Source organism: Rhinolophus ferrumequinum, chromosome 13, assembly GCF_004115265.2.
Source record: "Rhinolophus ferrumequinum isolate MPI-CBG mRhiFer1 chromosome 13, mRhiFer1_v1.p, whole genome shotgun sequence".
Taxonomy (NCBI): Eukaryota; Metazoa; Chordata; class Mammalia; order Chiroptera; family Rhinolophidae; genus Rhinolophus; species Rhinolophus ferrumequinum.
This window is the reverse complement of record NC_046296.1, coordinates 5,311,143-5,336,910: the sequence shown is the minus strand read 5'-3', so window position 1 is coordinate 5,336,910 and position 25,768 is coordinate 5,311,143. Positions and strand designations below refer to the sequence as shown.

Sequence of the window (25,768 nt, the reverse complement as noted above, 5' to 3'; positions counted from 1 at the left end):
CCAAAGGGTTCTGTAACTCTACAAATGTTAAGGAGCATGGCCTAAGGGTTTAGGAAGGAAAGTTTTAAAGTAAATGTGAGAGGTTTTCTTATTTTCCAAGTTGTCTGCTTTTCTGTCTCTCAAAAATACTGTCAGCTTAGTAAGAATGTTTACTGGTTGACCAAGATTTCATTATATTTATGACGGATAAAGTTATAAACAAATGGGATGGAAAAGTATCTTCAAAAGGGAAGAGAGAGAATGTCACATTCACAAAATAAGGACAGACTACTATAAAAGAATCTATTAGTGGTTCTAATATTTCAAATGACTTTAAAAATACTTGTACTTTCTCTCCATCTGGTATTCTTATTAATGAAGATATAGACTAAACCAACAAAGTCATTAAATGGCTAAAGCCTCTTACCCTAAAACTGATTATTAAAGGGAGAGAAACAGCATCAACTTCAGAAATAAATAACGATCAGTGTTCTAAAGAAAATACTTTAGAGTATGCTACACATCCTGCTAGTCTTTTTATATCTAGGATCTTCTAGACAAATATTTCTTAAATCATAAAGAAATGGAAGAATGACTTAGTTTAAACATGTTACTTCAAGGTATCACCTCCACTGGAAGACAGTGCATAATTAGCTTATACTTATAGATCAAATAATATAATGAGAAAATGTGACGCCCCCACCCCAAAACAAAACCCCAGTTAAATACCTAAGAATGCTATTGAAGCAAAAGCAGACTAAATCAGCTTTTCAAAAACATTAGCACAAAAACGAATTTCAATATCTATGGAGTCATGGTTTTGTCATTTGTTAAAGACTTACTAGAAGACCAAAACGATGTTTTGGTCTCTATATTTAAAAATATATAAAGAAAAATTTACAAAGTCAAAGTGGAGGAATAAACATATAAAAGAATGGTAAACAGGTCCCACAAGGAAAATCCAAGAAGCTCAGGTGGCTCTAACGAGAGAAGAAAAAAAATGCTATAAATTATCCCTTGGTTACATTAGAAAAAAGAAGCACACCAAAGTATTTCTATCATTGCTTGAAAGGCTAAATAACAGTAACTATATACTTCCCTCTCTGTAAGAAAAACTTTGACATGACTGGAAGAGGCATTAATGTTGAAATAAGGTACAAGGGGAAAAAAAGTCATTTCTACCTCTCAAAATTTTTAAATTAAAAAAAAAATGACAAAGGTTTAAATATTTTTCTGCCTGATTGGGCTTGAACTAGATTTCTCATGATCCTTTTCAGCTCTATTACTCTGGTATATGGAGAAAAATGTCCAACGCCTTTCAACGTGGACTTTAGAATGAATCCTAAGTTACTATGCACAGAAAAAGAATTTTTATTCTTTGACCTGCCAGACTTCTAATGGTCAGTGTAATACTCTAAGACACAATTAAGACCAGCAGTACAACCACAATAATAAAATAAACATACCGCCTGTTCTTCCATTACCAATCTGCACAGCAGGTTGAAGGCTTCCTTCATTTTGCAATAAATGAGGCAAATGATAATAAATACTTGGCACTTGAAGAGATTTTTTGCTTGTTAATTCCTTTAATAGCTTTAGGGTATTATCTGAAACATAGAAGTATAATTAATCCACGGGAAAACCTTACTTATAGATGTTGCAGGTATTCACAAATATAGCAGTAAAATTTATGAAAACCAGAACTAAAGAATTGTCTTTTCTAATGTCATACTTTGATGAATGAGATCTCCATTGAAAATGAAGATCTCATTTTTTTAATTTGGTTTGCTTTTGCAACCAAATTAAATAATAATATTAAATTTTGGTGATAATGTGGTAAATATTTCAGCTATTCAGAATGTATAAAAAGCCCTAAAATATTTCTGTCCTAGTAGTCAATAATTTCTCTTTTAGGAATTTAATTTTTACACATTCAATAACTATTTAGTGACAACCTATTTTGTTCCAAGCACTGTGCCGTGTGTTTGGAAATCAGTAATCATCAAAACATAGATCCTGTTTTAAGAAAGTCATAACCTAATGAAAATAATTTCAAGGCTACCAGAAATGTGATTGATGTATATGCAAAGATGTCTATCACAGAGCTATAAACTGGAGTAAAAAAAAAAAACACCCAGAAAAATCCTATTTGCTCATTGTAGAAAAATGTTTAATATATTACAGTATATAATTAGCTGACAAATTATACAGCCATTAAAAATGGTATTTTTGAAGAATATTCAATGATGTAGTAAATGCTAATAGAATAATTTCAAGAGTAAAAAAGTCAGGCAACAACACACAATCACGATGTTGAAGGAAAATATTCATGGAAAATAGAAACAAAAAAGTGTTAACAGAAATCACTTGGCAGGAGGCTTATGGGTGATTTACTTTTATTATCTATACTGTTCCATAAATTTAAATGTTACTGTTCCCTTATACAAATTTCATAATTAGGAGGGGAAACAAGGAGCAGGAAACTATAATAATAAGGTAGTGAATCATAAGACAAAAAGAATTAATGGTGAAATTTAGAACAGATGATCCTAAACAAAAAGTATATTAATCTTTAGAGTATGTGAATTTGAAGGTAACTGATTATATATGCATATATCACTTTAATTATCAGAATAAGAACACCATAGAAATAGAGAGCAGATGCTTGGCACTCATGTTACTCTGCCCAGAAGTGCTTCGAGACAGGCGAGGTCATCGCCAAAAATACCCATTATAAAACTTTGTATTTTTTTTTCTTATAAGTCAGATATAAGAGCACTAATTACTACAAATAGCTCAAAGATTCTCCAGAGTCCACGTGAGTGGACAAGTCACAACATAAACATGTATCAACACTAAGTTAAATTTCAATTTCATTTTGAATATGATTTTAAAAACAAAAACATTATTGCCAATGGAATTTATACAACTGAAATTTAACTCATTATTACTTTCTTAAAATCAAATGTTGCCAATTAATAAAAATTGTTTGATAATTATAATAGAAAGTTTTGTGATTTTTCTCTGAGAAGGGTGGCAAATGCCAGATGATAAGCTACTCTACACAACTTTCAAATAAAATGTTTCACATACCCCTTTGAAAATATAATCTTTTCATAAAACCCAAAATACCACTTGTACCTGAAAATTGATTCAACGTGTCCTTATTTCCTTTTGTTTCTGCTCCTACACGCCTGAATTGCTGTACGATAGCACTTAATTCAGAAGAGCGCTGTGAGATTCTATGTTCAGCTATTCGAAGACGTTCTTTCAAGGCAAGAAATTCTCGTTGATAAGCAATAAGTTTTTCTAGAAGCAAACCCAAAAGTTATTAATGTATTTCTTAAAAAAAAAACAGAGAAAGAAAAACCCAAACAACATAATCAATACAGAACTGTAAGATTAGAAATTTGAGTCACATTTTTCAGAAACCAATATTCACTTGTGTATTTACTGATACAGAACTGAATATATAAAAGAGCCTGGCGAGTTATATAACAAAGCTACCACTAAGTGCATTTTTAATATCTGTAACAATGTGAGTACTTTTCCTTAGAACTTCAACAATTTAAAGATAGGGAGAAAAAGACAACAGTTTTTAGAATTAGCACTTCAAGCATAACACTAAGATCATTTCTCAAAAGGTACAACTATAAAGACTACATATGTATGAAGAAGATAGAGATGAAGCATTGTAACTGATAATATATCCAATAACATGATGAATATAACGTCTTTTATAGCATAATCATTAATTTCCATAGGCTGAATGGTTCCTCTGTACTTCTATTCTGCAAAGATTTCCCTAGGTCAGACTTCGGTCAAATCCCCGATCCCTAAAAACTCAACTGGGTAGATGTAAGATGACCCTAGTTAAAAGTCATTCATTTTAATTTGACAGAACCACAGGTCAGGAAAACCTGGTCTGGGAAGCCAAAGTAGATTTTATAAGGATAAATGTAGGCATTGAAACAACAGGATGAGACAGCTCAGAGACAAAGTGCACAGTGAGAAGAGGCCCAAGGACAGAACTGGGCACCAAAATCTAAGAGATGGAAGAAGAAGAAAAACGATTCATTTATCTTGATCAGCAGTGCCAACAGGCAGTTGAGGCTGTGACAGTGACATGAGCAATCACCCAACCTCAATAAACTAAGAGAAAACAGAACAATGGTTTTCAACTTCTTTATCAAGTGAGATAATCCAAGGCTACTATTTTGACAACTAAATTAAACACGCCTTAGAAAGACTTTTTTAACTTTAACATCATAATCTCAAATTTATTCTAGCATAGACTCAATAGGAAACAGACATATGAAAAATAAACCTGCATGTTTCATAAAACCAGGCTTAGAAAGAGTCAATTATACTGTCCCTTGTCCCTCACATAAAGGCCCACACAGTAAATACCTCTTGAGAATTCTGTGGCAGGGAAATAACGTCTCCCCCACTTAACTGCCATGCTTCCCTATATTGAATAATGAAAGCCACATAAGCAGCTGTATTTCCCTTAATTTGCTGGCTTTAGGAGGGAAGGAAGGAGCGGGGGGGGGGGGGGGGGGGGGGGGGGTTGTGATTAGAAAAGAGCATACAGGGAGCTTCAAAGTGCCAGCAAGGCACCTATTAATTGCCCTTGGCAGTGGTTAAATTCATTCCTATCCACTGTAGTTTAGGCACTTTTCCATGTGTTAATTCATAATAAAAGAATCGTTAAAAGATACTATTCACAAACACAAAACTATAAGCAATTATAGCTTATCTTTGAACAACATGGGGGTTAGGGGTGCCGACCCCCCATGCAGTGGAAACTCTATATAACTCTGACTGCCCAAAAACTGAAATAGTATTCTCGATCCGCGGTCGGGAATCCACAGATGCAGGGGCCAACACTACTAGTAGCTCACTACTGACAGGACGCCTTACCGATAACACAGTCGGTTAGCACACATTTTGTATGTTATGTATGTTATGTATTGTATTCTTACAAAAAGCTAGAGAAAAGAAAATGTTATCAAGAAAAGCATAAGGAAAACACATTTACTACATTTATTGAAAAAAATCTGCATATAAGTGGACTCGTGCAGGGTCAACTGTACAACAAAAACGGTAACAATTACAACAAGAGACACACGGGATTTATGTGATGAGAACTACAAGCCCTTTACTGAAGCCTATAATGGAAGAATAAATGAAGTCATCTCTTGATCTTAAGAGGGAAGACTCAATTTTGTAAAAAAGATAAATTCTGCCCTAAGCTAAATAACAAATTCAATTCAATACCTTTCAAAATAACAAAGAAATTTTTCTGGGACTTGACTTTTGACATTTGATTCTAAAATTCATCTAGAAGAGAGAAAGTTTTTAAAGAGCCACAAAGATATCAAAACATACTGTAAGGCTACAGAAATTAAAGCAATGTGAACTGCCAGGTCCAGATAGAGTAGATAAGGGCTGATTATGTCAAGCAGACTGTGTCCTAAATTAGCATGAGGGAACTGTCCTCTGAGCTCTCCTTCTTTGTGAGCAAGTGAAAATCCTCTCAACTCTTACACATTGCCGACACAGTGGTTTCTAAACACCATCCGCCCTAAAAGGATTTGCGGAGAAATAACTTGAAGATGAACCTACAGCATTTTGTGTCAAGTAAGAAAATGTTACTTTAAAAAAAAGACAGGACTTGTCAAAAGTGCACAGGAAGGTACTTGAGAGGCTTCCACTGACCAAATTCAGGACCATATAAGTTCCAAAACAAATACTGATGGTAACAGATTATAACCTATTAAATAAAATAAGAATCCATGAGTCCATATCAATACTAAATAAAAGTTAACAGATGAGGGAAATGTGTTTCTTATGTATGCCAAATAATAAACACAGAAGGAATGGTGAATGTTGGAAATCACCATTTTGCAACTACCATAGCAATAACTGACTCAGGCAAGAATCAAAAATGGATGCTAAAACTAGGTGCTTAAATGGATGCTAAAAAAGGTGAACGTGTGATGAGGAACAGGGTATGTATATCATCTCAAAGTATCTCCCTACAAAATACTTATTAATTTACAAAGGGAAAATGCTAATTTTACCGTGGAGAAATCTGGCAGATGTCATCTTAATCAAATAATCAAAGTAATAATGGAAAAGATCATGTGTCTCCGGATGTGATGCACAGAGCACACCCCTCATTTATGTGCTACTCCTGCCCAAATGCATAAACTGAATCTAATCTCAAGGAAACATCACACGCATTCAAATTGAGGAACAATGTGCAAAATAAAAGGCTTGGATTTAAACAATGTCAAGGTCATCAAAGACAAAGGCTTTAGGAATTGCCTGAGATTAAGAGATTAAAGGAAACATGACAACTAAATGCAAAGCAAAATCATGGGTTGGATCCTGGACCAGAAAAAAAATAAATGCTATAGAGAACATTACTGGAAAAAATAACAGAATCTAGACTATAGAGTAGCCAATATGGTCCTAATGTCAAATTTCCTAAATTTGACACTTGCACAGTAAATCCTCACTTGACCTCATCTATAGGTTCTTGGAAACTGCGACTTTAAGCAAAATTATATATAACGAAACCAGTTTTACCACAGGCTAATTGATATACAGAAATATTCCGTAGGACTTTAACTCTTGTTTATATCAATTAGCCTGTGGTAAAACTGTTTAAGTAGACAATGTTAGGTGGGGACCTACTGTACTGTAATAATGTAAGAGAATTCCTTGTTCATAGGAAATAAACATTAAATTATTTAGGGGTAAAAAAAAAGCATGATTTCTGTAATTTACTTCAAAGGGTTCTGAAAAGAAACAAATATCTATAGGTAGAGATGACAGAGGCAAAATGTTTAAAATAGGTGAAAAGTATAGAGAAGTTATTTGGACTATCCTTGTAACTCTTCATTTCTTCACTGAAAACGTTTTTAAAACTAAAAAGTTTTTAAAAGCCAAGCAGGAGGATTGACGGCAGAGAGGTGCCGTCTTAGTAGGGAAGAATGTGGATCTGAAGGCAGTCTCTGTCCCTACGTGCAGTTTCTTGGTACTTTTTGAAACCAGCTTCCCAGAGGCCGGCTTCACTAAGTACGGAGAGCACCCAGTACCAATGGGGAAATACTCCCACCCCTAATTCCAAAAAGCTTCCCTACTTTGAGGTGAACTGGCCATGCTTTTGAAAAGATTCCTGGGGCACATGGACTGTTGCTGGACAAAGTCACAAGTCTTTCTTTCAGACCCAGATGCTACTGCTGCGCTTAAGTCCAAAGCCCACAGCTATGAAAGGGCTCCAAATAGTTCATTTCCCATGTCTTTTACATCTGGCCTTTGTTTCTAACCCCACCGTTCCTTATTAAACAGATTCTCTCTGTGACGTCAGGCCAAGTCCACATTCCAAGTAGGAAGCCCAGTCAGTGAAAAAGGATGTGTGGTAAAGCCCTCAACCAGTCCTGTAAGGCTGGAAGAGCCCAGAACGCCGCTGGCTCTTCTAAGCAGAAAGGAGTTACACAGGACCTTCCCACAGCCCTCCCTTGCAGTCTGTCCTCCACCATCCACCCAAACATACGGTTATTGCTGAGGTCTCCTAGAATTTTCTCCACTTATATTTCCCATAGTACTACACGGCTCTCTTGAGGAGAGTGGTGTGGTGTATCAGCTTCCAGAAGTTTAGTTCAAAGTTTAACATAATAGACAAATTAGTGATATGTGATTGACAATTTCCTATTTTCAACATTAGTAGCAAAATTCTTATTTTTGCTTTTCTTTGAATCATTTCAATCAGTGTCTAGGGAGGGGACACTGCAGAAAACTGCGGAAACTCTTACAGGATCATCTTACTGGCAAGTGCCTGGCTTTGTTTACTGTTTTGTTTTCATTGTAGATAGAACCTACCTTTAATTGTAAAAAATTACATATATGCAGATTAGACAAGGCAAATGCAAATAATGTTTGAGAACCTAAGCTTGTGAAACATACAAAATTTCCAAAGAAACCACCTGAATTCCTTCAAATCAAATAATCAAGTCAGTTTTCCAGTGAAAACGGTACCTTTAGGCTTTCAAAGACTTACTGGTTTGAGTCATATGAAATTACTGTTATTTGATCATTTTTGACAAAAATGGCGGTTACATGGTTCAAAAATTTAAACAGCAGCTTTGGACTCAATTTAATTTTAAAAATGTATATAGATGAAAAATTAACACAAACACAAAAGTACTGATAACTAACACCCAATGTGTAATACATAAAAACAGAAAACTTCATTTTTTTAAATAGTACCTTGTTACTAGCAAACTGTGGGGGATACTACTGAATTCTATGAGCTAACATTAAAAACTGGCTTTTATGTTGAAAATAAAATTACCAAAACTTAAATATATTTTTAAATTTCTTAATTTTATTAAACAATAAAATTCTGGCACTGGAAAGAATATTGATAAGCCATCAGTTCATCTCTCTGTCCTTTAGTACTATATTGAACTATTTCATGAAGATATTTTTTTAAAAATATGAATGAGAAACTCCCTTAGTAAATTTTTGCCTTTGAAAAATTTAACAAGCTTTACTTTTCAGGAAGTCGCTGCCTTTGAAAAATTTTATTTCACATTCATCATTCTTATACAACCATTTTAAATAGAAAGAAAACCTAAAGGAAATGATAAGCAATTCCCCACTTACAAACCTCTTAAAGAAAAAGAACTGGATTCAGAAGATGGTTTAGGAAAACCAAAGCCTAGAAAAGCCAAAATACATAGCAAGCAGGCGTCCAAAGAAAGTAGGTTAAAAGACGAGAATCTGAGCAGCCAATTCTAATTCTATGGATAGCTAAAAACTACAAACCAAACTAGGTGTCTCATAGCTTCTCTAACTTCATCGTGCCTAACAACCACATGGAAGAGCTTTTAAAACACAGAATTCTGAACCCCACGTCCAGAGATTCTGATTCAGAAAGTCTAACATGGGGCCTGAGGAATTTTAACAAGCTCCTGTGACGCTGAACCACTGAGCAGCACTGACATGGCACCTGTGTCCCCAAAGTAGGTCTAGACTCCAACAGCCTGGAAATTTACACCATTCCTTCCCTCTCCTCCAGCCTACATGTTAAGGGATCCAGGACAGGAAGGGTTCATTAAGATGTTTTGAGCTATAACCCTCAAGATTACACTTGGGGCGGGGAGGTGTTTCCTAACGTCCACTGGACAACTATTTCCATGGTCTCCTGTAAGAGTTTTGTAGAACTAACAAAAGATCATTCCTGGTTTCCTCACTTAAGGTCGTCGAGAGGTTCTGCGACCTCAAATGAAACAACATACTACAAAACCACTTTTACCACTGATATAAATAAGAGTTAAGTTCCTTTGACATCTCACCTAAGTTATATGAAATGACACTAAGAGAAAACGTTATCTGAGGAGCTGCTGTATTCCAAACAGGATGCACCACATAAGCATAGATTATGAAAAGGTCTGCACCCTTCTAAACTCAAAAGGGAAAACAGGACTGATAGATTTATAGAATCATACTTCATTTAAATTAAAAAAAAAAAATTCTGTTTGTTCCTTTACACGATGTTTTCACAATGCGCACAAAACAGGATCCTAACTAGTGAATATCAGATATGCTATGGTTGAAAAGTTTTCTGGAACACAATCATTATTTGAAAGTTATCCTCTGAGTAATATAATCATTAACAATGTCATTCAAAACAAACTTCCAGGTAGAGGTTTATAAGTTAAAACCTATCCACTAACCTCATAAAGCACAAAGCCTTAATATAATCAAATGATGTTGCATATATCTACAAACACACTTAGAAATATTTCCTTAACCTAAATAGCTGCAAACATTTTCCTTGATTTCCCTAGCGGACAGCGCAATCTCTTTTTAATTTTGTCAGGCCGGCCTGGTGGCTCAGGTGGTTGGAGCGCGGTGCTCCTAATGCTGAGATTGCTGGTTCGATTCCCACATGGGCCAGTGAGCTGCGCCCTCTACAGCTAAGATTGTGAACAACAGCTCTCCCTGGACCTGGGCTGCTGTGAGCTGCCCTAGGCTGCTTAGTGTTGCTGTGGGCTACCGTGTGCTGCGGCAGCCAGAGTGAGTGGCTGGCAGCCTGCAAGAGGGGTCGTGAGCTACTGTGAGTGGACGACCGATGACTGGCGACCAACCCCCTCAGCCTGGGGGGAGGGTGGGGTACAAGGCTCATAATACCAGCATGAGCCAGGGAGCTGTGTCCTACACAACTAGACTGAGAAACAATGGCTTGAACCAGAGTGGGGGCGGGGGGAGGCAGAAGAAGGGGGAAAAATTTTGTCATAAAGTCCCCAATCCATTACCATAGTGAAATGGGAAGAAAAGAACAATACACTGCATAACGTAGGATAATGCTCATTAGAGTGTATGTCTATAACAGTTTTTTACTTTTAAAAAATATTGGCAATGATTTTATTCAACCTGATTCTTTCAAATTCAACAAGCCAATAAGGAGCTCAGAGTAAAAATTGTCAGTTATAAACTATTATCTTTAAGTATTTAAACTTATTGGCAAACATTTTTCCATTAAAGTGTTGCTTCTTTCCCAAAACAAAAAATCTTGTGTTCCAAAAGATACAATGGTATTTTCCTATGAAGAATCCCTCAAGAACTAGCATTTTATTCTACATTAGTGTCATCTTTATTTAAAGAGCAGAATACTGACAACTAACCAGTCTTACACAATAGACTAGCTATACCAGTAAACATGGTGTCCTCTTACTGTATATCTCCCTAGCTCATCTAGTTATTCCTTTTATGACCTATTTCATGCTTTCTTCTTCCCTCTCCTCCCTCTACTCTTGTTCCTTATTTTCCACCTTTCTCTCCAATAATTCTTCCACAAAACCCTTTTCAAATTCTTCTGTTTCTCAGGATTTTTCATTTTCAATCACAAACTTCACATCTCTCTCCTCTTTCTTCTTTCATATTGTTCATGCTCCCCCCACCCAAACTGCAATATACCTATCTTCTCTGTTGTCTTTTGTTTCGAATTACTGAGGACTTTTTTCTCCAATTGACATAAAAACGTGTAGTTCACTTGCCTAGAAACACTAATTTTGTCGTCTTTTGTAACTTTCACTGAAAACAACTGAGAATTTAGGATTTTTCCTTCTTGTACCCATAATGGCAAAGAGAAAGTAACTGACAGAGGAAAACGTTTCAGTTATTAGATGAATTACAAATGAGTGTACAGAGACAGGTATTATCACTCTAAACTCTAATAATGTTGGTGAAATTGATCATAAAAGTGCAATCTCAGACTATGAGTCTTCTGGTGACAGTATCCTAAATGAATTTTCTCAAGTTCAAGATTAGGACTTCTAGTTACAGACCAAGATGGAGTAGAAATACTTCTCCATATTCTTCCCACTAAGTACAACAGAAGTCCTGGACATTACATACTAAACAGACATACAGAAGGCTCTGGAAGGTGAAGCAAAGAAGGTGGACAGAAGGAACCTTGGGACCCAAGGAACAACACAACAGTGAGCTCCCTGAGCTTTCTTTTTGCTTCATACTTTCTTTTTGCTTCATACGGCCTAAGTACTGGAGAAGCCAGCATCCTGGAAACACCAACAGAAGCACACAAAAACACTCCAAGAGAAGCCTGCTCTCTCTAACCAAAGGGCTAAGGATGGGGCCACCTAGCAAGACAGAAAACTTTTAGACAATAACTGCTCTATTCCAACCAAACACCATGGGAAAAAACATGGTCCCATCCCTACTCCATTGGCAAAAGCCAAGCAGGGTGTCTAGATTTCCTCGCCTCTCAACTGTAACAAAGGCAGGCGTGTGTGCGCGTACACACACACACACACACTCACAGGGGTGGTATCAGAGAAGCATGTGTGTGGAACCAGGACTCGCACTACCCTGTAGCAGTACTGAGCAGCCCTGATGAGGTGTCAGTGGAGGCCACGTGGAAAGCAGTAAGAGGACTTGCCCTGCTACAAGCCAGGCCAGGTGTCAGCAGAGGCCTAATGGAGAACCCATCTCCAGCCCTGCACAGAAGTAACGAGGAGCCCCTCCCTGCGGGGTTTCAATGAAGGCCAAGTGTGGAGCCTGGACTTCTCTCCTCACCTGGTGGGTAGTAAAGACGTGGCACGCCCTCTTTACCTCCCAAAATGTTGTCGGAAAGTCCAGCTAAGACAGACAATTTAAACAGATCCAGAATCTCATAACATAATGTCCAAAATACCCTGGATACAACTGAAAATCATTCATCATACTAAAACCAAGAAACTCAAGCTGAAAAAAGACAATCAATATGTACCAACAGCAAAATGACATAGATGTTAGAATTACCTAACAAGGATTTTAAAGCATCCATCATAAAAACGCTTCAATGGGCAAATTAAACAAATGAAAAATATAGAAACCCTAAGAAATAAAAGATATAAATTACAGAGACAAATAAAAATTTTAGAACAGAAAATATAATAATTGAAACAAAAAACTTAATGAATGGGCTCAACAGCAGAATGGAAAGGACAGAAGAAAATATCAGTGAATCTTGAGAAAGAACTGAAATTACCCAATCTGAACAAGAGAGAGAAAACAGAATGGGGAAAAAAAATTAACAGAGCTTCAAGGATCTTTGGAACTTCAAAAAAAGATCTAAGATCTAACATTCCTATCATAAAAGTTCTATCATAAGAGTCCTAGAAGGAAAAGAGAAAGAGGGTGGTGTAGAAAAAGTGTTAGAAGAAACAATAGCAAGAATTTCCCAAGTTTGGCAAAAGACATAAGCCTACATGAAGATTCAAGAAGCTGAGAAGACCCCAAACAGGATAAACTTAAAGAAACTCATGCCATCGAACACCAAAATTGAATTTCAGAAAACTCAGAGACAAAGAAAAAATCCTGAAAGCAACCATAGAAAAATGACACTTTACCCATTGGGAAAAAACAATTTGAACAACTGCCCCGTTTCTCATCAGAAACCATGGCAACCAGAAGAAAGTGGCACCACATTTTTTTCAAATACAGTCATGAATCCCTTAACGTTGGAATTATGAAATATGTTCTGAGAAATGTTATTAGGCAATCTCGTGACTGTGTGAACATCACAGAGTGCACTTACACAAACCTAGATGGTACTTTTATCCAACTGGCAGCACAGGTTTATTCATACCAGCATCACCACAAACATAAATAATGCATCGTGCTACAATGTTATAGCAGCTACGACATCATTAGGTGATAGGAACTTTTCAGCTCCATTATAATTTTATGGGACCACCATTGTAAATGCGGTCCATCACTGACTAAAACGTCATCATTATGTGGCACGTGACTACTGAAAAAAACCCAAAAAACTATCAATCCCAAGCTCCATATCTGGCAAAATTATCCTTAAGGAATGAAAAGAAAATCAAGATATGCTCAGAGAAAAAATAAAGGAATTGACATCAGCAAACCTACCCTAAAAGAATGGCTAAAGTACGTTCTTGAACTATTAATAGAAAGGAAATGATGAAAGGAATCTTAGAACATCAGGAAGAAATGAAACAGCAAAAGTAAGGGTAAACTCAACAGACGTTCCTTCTCTTTTTGAGTTTTACAAATTGTGTTTGATGTTTGAAGCAAAAAGTATAACATTGTCTGATGTGCTTCCCAAAGTAGAGGAAATATTTAAAACAATAATAAACTGGGGAGGGTAAAGGAATTTTAAAGGGGATAAGGTTTCTACATTTCACTCAATACATTTCACTAATAAATGTCAAGAGTAGTAGACTGTGATAAGTTATATATGTATATAAAAATACCTAGAGCAACCACTAAAATATCTATACAAAGGGATATATTAAAAAAACACTATAGATAAATAATAATGGAATTTTTTTAAATGTTCAAGTAACCCACAAGAAATCAGGAAAAAGAAAACAGAAAAAGAAAAACAGAGGGAACGAACACTGAACAAAAATAAAATGACAGACTTTATTAAGCCTAACATCACTAATCACAATAAATGTACGTAGCCTAAAAATACCAATTAAAAGAGATCGATAGGATAAATTAACATACATGATCCAATACTATGCTGCCCACAAGCCTCCCATCCATGGAATCTTAACTGAGCAATAAAAGGAATGAACTACTGAAACACTCAGCATTTTCCAAGGACCTCAATTAAGTTGAATGAAAAATGTCAATTTCAACAGGTTACATACTGTGTGATTCCCAAAATGCCAGTTATAGTGATGCGTAACAGATTAGTGGTTGCCAGGAGGCAGGGATGGTGGGGGATGAGGAGTGGGTGTGACTTTATAAAGGGTAGTCAGGGGAGATCTTTGTGGTGATAAAATTGTTCTATATATTGTTAATAGTGGTGGTTACAGAGTTCGCACATGTGACAATATAGCACAGAACTGTACACACTCATAGTACCAATGATTTCCTGACTTTGACACTGTACTTTATACATATATAATAACATCACAAGAAATAACCACTGGAGGAAAATGGGTAGAGGTTACGTTGTATCTCTGTACTGTCATTTGCAGCTTCCTGTAATTCTATAATTATTACAAACAGCTTTTTAAAAAGCAAAACAAAAAAGAATCTATGATTAAAAAAACAAAACAAAAAAGATTCCATTAATTTCTAAGGACAAAAAGGAAATATGGCATTTTCATCCAGTTAGTCATTCCACGGGCCGTTTGCTGTGAGAATCCAGGACATCCTGTTTTGCCAAAAGGATGGGTAACAGTATAATTTTGTATTAATACATATTCTCTTTTGTATATATCTCTTTGTATATTCTATTTTATGTATTTCTGCAACAGGATTTAGTGGATAAGCTCATAAACAGACAAACGATAAAGGCTGGTGTATATACAAAAGTGATTAGGAAGAGATGAAGAAATGAAAAAAGTCCACTGGATTGATCATTCTAACTGGTGTTTATAAATTTAATAATGAAAATGTTCTGCAATTAAAGAACAAAGAAGACTGCCATCCTCTCTTCAAGAAAATTATGAGCTGCCCAAGTTTTCAAAAGTTTTGTGTTTTGATGATGCCCGTGCAGAAGAGCTAGAAATAACGATGAGCTAGAAGCTATTAGAGATGGATCTGAAATCTGGACTAGAATTTACAAGCAGATTGTATCCCAGGTTCACACTGACAGTTCATGAGCAGTTAGTTGTATTCAAAGAACGCTGCCTGTCCCAGTGTGTATACCTACCAAACCAGAAATATGTGGAATAAAATTTTGGTTTTGCTAAGTTTAAATTCTTATTAAAATTTACAATAAAGTTTTTTTTAATATCCCTTTATTCTTATCTCTGTATTACTAATAAAATTACTTACAATAAAAATAAATAAAATGTGTCCACTGAACCCAGATGGTAAACACTGACGTCTGTTTTTCCTGGTATAATGTAGGAACACGTTTAGGGAAACTGTCTCTTCCTTCCATCCACAATACACCCCTTCCCACACTATCTAGGGCAAAGCTCAATGTTGGGGTCTCTAGTCTTTAGACCATGCAGCCTAAGGGGAGAAAGAATCAATGCGTTCAGTAAGCACCTCATGATTTGCTCCACTCTGACAGCTCCTAAAAGGGCACTCTGTATCTCCTTCATCTGGTGCTGTAAGGGGGGCAGGGCGGATGGGCCTACTCATATGGATATCAGAGATTGCAGCTGCTATAAAAAATACACACCCTCAAGTTCTCATTTATAGGCTGAGTATACTTCTCAAAAATTCTTTAGGCCCATTCATCCCCCTCTCTGAATGCTGAAGCTTTTCATCCACTCTGAAACTTCATCACATTTGCTTATCCCGTGCTCATCTACCCGGTCTTCTTCACAGGTGCCACTGGAAGCCCTCATTTTCTCCTTCACTTGGATTAGAACGTAACTAACTGTTTGTGCCTTCTCGCGTTCCCCTCCAGCTGGACTGTCACATACTTACTTTCTAAACTGGAAACCCCGGCTTAACTCTCCACTGTTATTCCTCAGTGTTAAACAGGATCATTTCTTGCTTTAATATCACCAAACTGCTTAGAGCTCTCCAAGCACACTGAGTTTTATCCCTCTTAGGTCGTGCTACCTGCTTACCAGACCCACCCTTCTCATCCTTCATTTGATGAAATTCCATTCATCCTTCAAAACACTCTTTGGTTGTCTCCCCTATGAAGCTCTCTCTGACCTCTGTCCAGCTCCTCTTAATTATACCCTACCTTACACACTCCTATTCTGTATCTATTACACTGCACTGTAGCTACACAGATCTCTTTTTTTCCCTACTAAACCGTGAGTGCTGTGATGGCAGGTGTGCCAGGAATTTCCAAGGCCACACCCAGGTCCAGTGATTCACTAGAACTCACAGGACTCAGCACACAGTTCTAATCAGCAAAGGGAAAAGGTACAGAGGCAGAAAGAAGTCGGGAGGAAAGCAGCTTCCAAGTCTTCTCCCAGTGGAGTGAGTGGTACAGGACACACTGAATTTCTCCACCAGTGAGTTCGGACAACACAAGCCAAGTGCTGGGTAGCAGGGAAACACATTAGAGACGCAGTGCCCACGGCTGTCCCTGGAGGCGAGTCATGGAGGCAGCCTCTGCCCAGCACAGACCCAAATTCCAGACCTTAATAAGGAAAGCAGGTATTCAGCATAAACCAAATTGCTTGTACAAACACTTTAAGCACATCAGCCACTCTTATCATGTAGGGAAAGTTTTATATCAGTGTTTACCAGTTAAGTTCTCAAGATGCCTGCCAAGGGCTGACCCTGTGCAAGCAGGCGTTTTTAATGATAAGAAGTCTCAGATCTGCTGTTAACTCATTTCTTTACAGCAGGAGTCAGACTTCAGGGTTTTGTCCCTCAATGCCTTGTAGAGTGCCAGGGAATTAGCAGCAATACCGATGAACTAAGGCGAGTCCTCTTAAATTTTAAGAATCATCATAGGAAAACGATCAGCAACACATGCAAACTTTGTCACAGCATTATTATAAGGTCAATGATGTAATTATACAGTGGAATATTACAGACCCACTAAAAATCATGTCATGGGAAACATTTGCAATATATTAAGCAAAAATGTAGGTCATATGACATGTACAGTATCATGTCGATGACGTTTTATTTGTATTTAGTACAACAGCTCTCAAACTTTTTGGTCTTAGAACACCTTACACTCTTCCAAATCAGAGGACCCCAAAAACCTTTTGTTTATGTGAATTATATCCATCACTATTCACCATATTAGAAATTAAAACCAATAAACATGTAAAATATTTATTTAAAATTCGTCTAAAAACAATAAACCCATTACATGTTAACATAAACAACATATTTTATCAAAAATAACTATGTTTTCTAAAACAAAAAAAATTTAGTAGTGACATTTGCTCAAATCTCTTTAATGTCTGGCTTAAAAAATACAGCTGAATTCTCGTATCTGCTTTGCTATTTCTTATAACAGTGAAAAAGGCAAATAACAAATAGCCTCTCAGTATTATTCTAAAAATAGTCTTTAGTTTACGAATCGTCTAAAAGGGTCTCAGAAATCTTCATGGGTCCTTAGACCACACTTTACGAACCACTAGTCCAGGAAAATGAAAGAAAGAAAATATGCCCAAAATGTTAAACTGCTGGATTCCGTTGATGAGCACTTGAAGATTTCCATGCATTTACATTCTACTTAAGGAGACTGATCTATTAATCTCTTTTTTTATGCTATTCTTGTCCAATACTGGTTTAAGGGTCCATCTTTATCCATGGACTTGATTAAACAACGGAGCCTAGAAATAGACAATTACTTGTATCCCCAAAACCTGACTGGCAGTTTTTCTACAACAGCACAAAAAATGCAGTTAGCTAGTAATAACGTTCTGTAATAACCCAATGTTCTCTGTGTAGTCTCCTCTAATATATCAGCCACGAATAATATCCTTTCAGAGTTAAGAATACATCAAGCACACATTCCAGACAACCCCTGAGCACAACACATGTACTACTTAAGAAGCTTTCCAACCTGGAAAAATGAGATTAGGAAACTGTTTTAGGAAATGGATGCTCGCCAGCTAAGCTGAACATAAAATAATACCACACTAAGTCCAAGGGCTAAATCTGCCAACTTTAATATATAAACAAGGAAGGCTAGCGGCCAACCTGGCAGAATCTAGGTCTATCTTCCAGCCGCTCTTTAGGCCCTGTTTTAAAATTAGGTTCTTATTTATAATACCTCAGATATTAAAGACTTTAAAAAAATTCATTGTGGCAAAAACTTTTTCTATGCCACGATTTGCTGTACGTTTTTAGAGCTTGAAGAATCCTAGGTGTAATAGTTTTCAACTGTTTGAGAATCAGAATCACCTGAGGGAACATTTACAAAATGCCCAGGGAACTTTTCTAACTTCTGGCATTAGATTCAGGAGGCCCACAAATCCTCTCCCCAAAAAGCAACTATAAGGCTGACAAGTCAAAACAACCATTTCTGTGCTCTGAAAATCTACCAAAGACACAACAAATCAAGAAGTGTTTAATCGTGAAAACCATGGCATTCTGAGTAAGAACAGCGTAAGTCTGTGACTTTCATATTAGCAGCTGCCCTACTCCCTCTTCAGCTCCGTCACTTCAGAAGTTCAACCAGGTGGGGACAGGCCTTGGAACCACCAGATTCACTGCCCTGCCAGAGAGGACGCATTTGATTTGGACGCTGTTGGTCAGAATGGCAATCTCAGAGGCAAACTAATGGGGAGGGCCTGCGGCTCTGCCAGCCTGAGCTTGCTGCCCTATTTGGGGCAAGCGACAGGCAGACCAGGCAAAGACTTAGAGGGAGTGAGTGAGATCGCTTTAGAGGGCTAGAAGCTCTTTACATGTCCCAGGTTGACTGGAGGCTGTGAGCATGCCCAGCAGGGACCAAGCCTGGCTGACAAACCAGTGCACACACAGAGGAACTGAGAAAGAGGCCAGAGGAAAGTAAAACTGGGGCGCGCGTGCGAACAGCCTGCAGGATGACTGTGGTCAGTGTCCCCTGAACCCATTAGCAGAGAAGAGCGCCTTACTGGCTCCAAGGGTCAGACTACAACCTCTGACTAATGTTCACATGGACACTGTGCTATGCAGACACAAGGGCAACCCCTCTAGGAAACCAGGCTTAAATATAAAAACAAATCCAATGTGTCAAGACATCAGTAGTCACATACTGTGCGAGACACAGACTGTGGAGATTTCGTCCAATCAAATTACTAAATAAATACGCAAACAAAACCACCAACACCTTCCGGGGTAAAAAGAATCTAGAGTTGCATTAATATAGTATCTAAAATATATAGCAGTCAACAAAACTTTACAAGACATGCAAAGAAAAAAGAAAGTGTGACCCATTCTTGGGGGAAAAACAATTAAAAGCAGTCAATAGAAATGGTCTGAGTGTTTCCAGATGTTGGATTTAGCAGATGAAGATTTCAAAACAGCTAGGATAAAAGAACTAAATAAAACCACATTTAAAGAATTAAAGGAAAGTGTGATGAAATTAATGCAGTGAATGGAGAAAACAAAGAGGTAGAAATTATAAAACAAAATGGAAATTTTGGAGTTGAAAGTTCAGTAACTAAAATGAAAACTTCACTGGAGAGGCTCAACAGCAGATTTCTTATGGAAAAGCATCAGTGAACTTGAAGTTAGATCAATAGAAATTATCTAATGTGAAGAACAGAGAGAAAAAAGATTGAAGAAACCTGAACTCAGCCTCAGCGTATGAGCTATCATCAGGTATACCCAGAAAGAAAGCAGAGAAAAAGTGTCAAAACAAGTAATGGCTTTCCACAAACTAGGAATAGAGGGGAACTTTCTCAACTTGAGAAATAACATCTACAAAAAATCTACAGCTAATATCGCACTTAGTGGTGAAAAACCAGATGCTTTCCCACAGGAGCAAGGCAAGGATGTCTGTTGTCCCCACTCCTACCGTGTTTCCCCGAAAATAAGACCTAGCCGGACAATCAGCAAAAATGAATATAAGACCCGGTCTTATTTTACTGTAAGACCAGATATAATATAATAAACATAATATAACATAACATAACATTATAATAATATAATATAATATTGGGTCTTATATTCATTTTTGCTCCAAAAGACACATTAGAGCTGACTGTCTGGCTTGGTCCTCTTTTCAGGGAAACACGGTATTCAACATCATACTGGATGTCCTAGATGATGCAATAAAACACAAAAAAGAAATAAAGAGTAGGCAGATTGGGAAGAAAGAAAATGGCCTTTGTTCACAGAGAACATAATTGTCGATTTAGAAAATCCCAAAGGTTAACAACAACAATAAAAAAACCTCCTGGAACTAATAAGCAATTATAGCAAGGTTTCAACATACAAGATTAATATACAAACATTAACTGCTTTCTTATATCCCAGCAATAAAAAGTTGGGATTTGAAATTTGAAATATCAATTACATTAGCAGCCCCCAAAATTAAATACTTACGCATATATCTAACAAAATATGTACAGGATCTAAATGCAGAAACTACAAAACTGATGAAAGAAATCAAAGGTCTAAATAAACATATACTTCATGATATCAGTTCTTTCCAATTTAATCTATAAATTGAGATGTCAATAAAACCTTTCAGTGTAATCAAAATTTTTTAAAACTATGAACATATTTTACTTTAAAAAAAACTTTACTTAATTTAAAAGCTCACAACATATAAACAGACAGCAACAATACGGCTTTAATTGAAGGACCTAGAACACAGAATAGAATCAGAAGACCTACTCTGCTGAAGCGGGGCACTAAAAGAAGCAACATAAAAAAGTCATGAACGTAGAACTAAGAGGAACCGAGTGCATTGGGAAGAGGAGAGTGAGGCGGGGCCAGATGCCACAGCCTAGGAGACACAGACGAGGCGAAGAGCACGTCTGCACCGAAGCTGGCAGGGAGGTGACATGAAGGGTCAAAGGGACAGCTAGACATCATGGAATCCTGAGGCATTTAACCTAGAACCCATGGAACAGGTAAGGTTACGGCAAAGGAGCTTAGGGAAGAAACATTTGCAAGAATAAAGGCCAATGATTTGGGGTGAATAGTAAGCACTCAGGATGGTGGTGTCTTAGGAGATAAGATGAGCTCAACCCTGGACCCCACGGAGACGTCCGGAGGGGAAACTCAGAGTCGTAGCAAAACTGATCTGTCCTTAACTTACACAACCTCTCAACGGGCTTCTATGTGATTGACCACTTTTCTCCTTCTGGAAACACTTCTCTCAATTGATTCCTTTGGCATCACAATTCCCTAACATTCCTCCGACATCACTAACTGTTCTCCTCTACTTGACCTCAGTGAGGGAGTGTGACAGGGCTCTGTCCTCTAAGTGACCTCACCCAAATTCATCTGTATGCAGGAATATCAGAACTTGCATGTGGCCTAAGCATCTCACACAGCAGAGTCCTCCTGCCCATCTCACACTCCCTAATGCTCCCGTCTCTTACTCCTCTTTCCCCGCACTGGCTGTACGTCCTTTCATCACACCGAGCTCCTTCTTGCCCCAGGACTTTTATACTTGGGCTCTTTCTACAGCTGGGACTTCTCCTCCCTCTTTTTCTGGCTTCTTATCATTTAGGCTTCATTACAACTGTCACCTCCTCAGAGAGGCCTTCTCTGACCACCTGTATCTAAACAGCCCTCACTCCCATCCCCACCATTCTCCATCACATTAGCTTGTTTTATTGTCAGTCTTCATTGCTACCTGAAATAATCTAGTCTGTTCAGTTGCTGACCTGTTACTGTGTGACTCCCCATCCTCCCTTAGCATCTTAATAAATGGGCTCTACGACAGCAAGGAGGTCACCCATTTGTTCACCACTACAGGGCCTAGTGGATGAGTACCTCATACGTGCTCAATAAACACCAGGTGAATGAATAAGTTAACTAAGCCGAAGAGAGAAAAAGAAGCAATATGAAGACAGCTACTTACAAACCAAAGAGCACGACGCCAATCCACCACTAGCAAACAGTAACTAGGACAGTCCATTTCCCTCAAGATCTAGTCCATCACCGCACTAGTCGAAGCACGCAGACCACTACAGGCCTTGTTCAATGACTCCACTCCAGTTTAGCATAGAACTTCCGGACAGTACACAGAACACAAGAGGCACAAGTCACATGCAGGACGAACGTCCTGTTATAAGGAAGTGACAGGAGGACATGTGGAGTGTCCTATTTTTACTTTATCTTTAATCTTAGTTTTCTGATAAGGAAACCCAAGTTATCTTTCCTCTTGCACCCAATCAAGGCAGAAAGGGCAACGCTCATTTACTTTGAGAAGTGGTTTGTTCTAGATAGGTTTATTAAGACTTTCTAGATCTTAATGAGCACACGAAAAGGTACCTTCCTTTCAGTGCTGCTTCAGCAAAAGCTTGCCACCACCTCGGGAAATGTTTCCCCTCCCCGTACCACTTATGTTCCCTCCTTAAAACACTAATTGTCACTCGGCGCTGGTTTCACCTGTTTTACGAATGCTCTGGGTCACGCACTCTCTCGGGTACATAGGTGCACGATGATTCTGAGTGACGTTTCTAGATCGTGGAGAGCGTCGCTTCCCAACACGGCTGAATCTGCTGCCCTGCTCTGTGTGAACATGGCCAACCATCTTCTACCATTATCTTTCACTTCATTAATAGGGTGACTGCATCCAGCACTTACCTTTGCTTAGGACAGTTCCAATTTCCAACTGTCACCCCAGCAGAATTGTTAACAGCACCCTCTTTACTCTCAAGTGCCCCAATATGAACAATAAATTATAGGATCACCCTAATTGTACAGGAAATAATGTCCATGGAAAACATTATCTGTAATCACACAACTGATTATGTGATCATAGAATAATCTGAACTTAATGAAAATCAACTAACAACAAAATTCCTATTACTAGATACCAAGAACTAAGTGTGCCCAAATACTGAGAATGAGGAATTCAGTGTGGATGTTAAAGAGTCTCATAAAAATAACAGTTTTCGCTACTTCAAGGAGACGTGTGCAGCCGCATGTCCATTGCAGCATTGTTTACAATGGCCAAGGTGGGGAGGCGGCCTGGGTGTCAGTCAATGGATGAAGAGATAAAGAGGAGGGGGTACATATCTACAATAGAATTTCACTCGGCCATGGAAGAGGATGCGTTCTTGCCATCTGCAGTGGCATGGATGGACCTGGAGGGCATCGTGCTGAATAGAGTATGTCAGACAGAGAAAGACAGAGGCAACGTGATTCGCTTATATGTGCAACCTAAAGAACAAAACGAACAAACTCAGATACAGAGAACATTTTGATGGCTGCCAGACGGGAGGGGAGTTGCAAGGTGGGTGCAAAGGGGAAGGGATTAAAAAGCACAAACTGGTAGTTACACAGTAGTCATGGGAATGTAGGATACAGCATAGGGAATATAGTCACTAATATGGTAATGACTACCGTATGTATGTATGGTGTCAGATGGGTACTACATTTACCAGGGTGATAGATGGGAGGGGGTTGACAGGCAGGACGGAAAAGAAAAAGGGGAGGGGATGAAGAAGTACAACTTGGTAGTTACAAATCAGTCATGGGGATATAAAGTAAGGCCCAGGGAACTAGTCGATAATATGGTAATAACGATGTATAGTGCCAAGGGGGTACTAGAATAGTCAGGGGGCCCACTTCTTAAATTATATAACTGTCGGACTACTATGCTGTACACCTGAGATTAATATAAATAATAGTGTATGTCAAAACAACAACAACAAAATAACTATGTGATTAAAAAAAAGAGAGAACTATTTAAAAAAATTAAAAAAATAAAGAAAGTTTTCATATCATGTCCTAAATATTATCTACCACGTATGTAGGGACAACAAAGTCATGTCTGCCATTCCATGAGCTAAACCCTAAAAGACAAGCATTTGAATGAACAAGGATTGAAAATGTTTCACAAACAGTTTAGAGAAACTTGGACCGGAAGCTTGCTAGGAACTGAAACACAGAATGGTGTAAAAACAGCTATAGAGTGACACCAGCAAAAATGGCAGAGCCGGGCCTGCCGGGGTACGTCCCTCCCCAGACACTGAAATGATGGGAGTAGAAAACAATCAAGATGTTTTTATCTATCTATATGGAATAATACTTGCATAATACTCTTACACAAGCATACTATTTATGTAAATGTTTTAAAACACACAAAATTATATATGTACATATATACATACCTATAATATATAGATGTTTATATACACAAACCGATGTATAAAAATGGACTAGAAGAGTACACAAACATGATGTGGTTTGCCTCAGTAAAGGTAGGAGGTGGAAGTGAAAAATGGGTAGGAGAGTTTAGGTAGATCTGCCATGCTTTATCTACTTAAAATGAAAGATTGGAAGTGAATATGAAAAATCTAAGGGGAATGCACCTATATGATTCATTGTATTTTTCTGTATACTTTGAAATTTTAAAAAATTAGGAGACATGGTCTCTGTCCTTCAGAAGCTCATTGTCTAGACTCAATCCTAGTTCATTTTTGCTGGCTGTTAACAATCACTACTTCTTTTTATAAGTATTCATGCTCACAAAGTACGCAATTAATGTCTGTTCCCAAATGTTAAGCTCAGTAATTTGCAGTATCCACATTCCTGTCCTTAAAAAAAACAAACAAAAAAACCCCCGTTTGCCTACATCTGCCCTTTAGCACTTCACCCAATCTTTAAAACTCTTCCATTATCATTAACAGTGGAATGAAGCAAAAGAAAAAAGAAAGAAAAAACCAATCTCAAGAGAGCCAAAGTGATTTTTCTAAAATCAAGAGCAAGCTACAAGAGAACCAACGCCTCTAGACTCTTATTTCTCCCCAATGATAATATTGCCATTATTCCTCAGGAAAATAAAACCATGAGCAGCATCTTAAATGTTACAACCTCTGCCGTTCACTTCTGAAAAGTCAGGATCAAATCCTACTATTCCTGAGCAAGTCAGGCATTTATAATCTGTGGAGTTCTTTCTGGATCTGCTCTATGACTTAATTCAAATATTTTAGAAGTGAAAAATTCCACACTTTCCATGATATACCTGGCTCTCAGTATGACTCACTCATACAAAATGGTTTGAAAGTAACAAGTTCCACATTGCAAATCTAAATACAAAAAGAACTGTGCACAAATATCGTCCCTAGTAAATTTATTTTTCACTGGGATATGGGTTAGCACTTCTGAAACTACTATATGTATATACTGGGATTGAGCAAGTAAGTAATTATATTGGGATACTAACCGACATGTTTTTTTACTACCACAGACGGGTTATTAGCAAGGAGAAGTGGAGACTAGAATGAATACTATAGTACTGGATTAAAATCAGCGGGATCAGTATGAACTCATGTGGTCATTTTTTAAAAAATATATACAGATGGATATATAATAGAAATAGATACAGATGTGCATGTATCACACATATATGTCCTTGCAATGGCCACGGAGAAGGACCAGAATTGGAGATACCAATGAGCATACGTTTATCCAAAGGAACTAGAGCTTCCTTTGGATAATGGTACTTCCAGGGCTGGAGCAGGGTAAAGACAAGATGGAACTCTTATGGCTCCAGAAAATTAAAAATTGCTCAAAAACTAAATGGAGGCTCGATCAAGATGGTGGTTGCACAACATCATGAATGTACTAAATGCCACTAAACTGTTCACTTTAACGTGGTAAATTTTATGTTATGTGAATTTCACCTTAATAAATTTGAAAACAATGACAGGGGCATGTTGAAGGC

General features: G+C 37.6%; 1 protein-coding gene across 4 annotated transcripts in view; it reads right to left on the bottom strand.

Annotated features, from left to right (window-relative positions):
- The window catches only part of MGAT4A (alpha-1,3-mannosyl-glycoprotein 4-beta-N-acetylglucosaminyltransferase A), an 88,332-nt gene that overhangs the window by 47,507 nt on the left and 15,057 nt on the right, over positions 1-25,768 (bottom strand). For 3 of the 4 annotated variants that reach the window (XM_033125634.1, XM_033125635.1, XM_033125636.1), the window contains exons 3-4: positions 3,115-3,288; positions 1,446-1,586 (exon numbers count right to left, since the gene is read on the bottom strand). In XM_033125634.1, coding sequence (XP_032981525.1) covers positions 1,446-1,586; positions 3,115-3,288 — 315 coding nt within the window. The remainder of the gene's footprint in view (positions 1-1,445; positions 1,587-3,114; positions 3,289-25,768) is intronic. The other variant, XM_033125637.1, reaches the window with a different exon arrangement.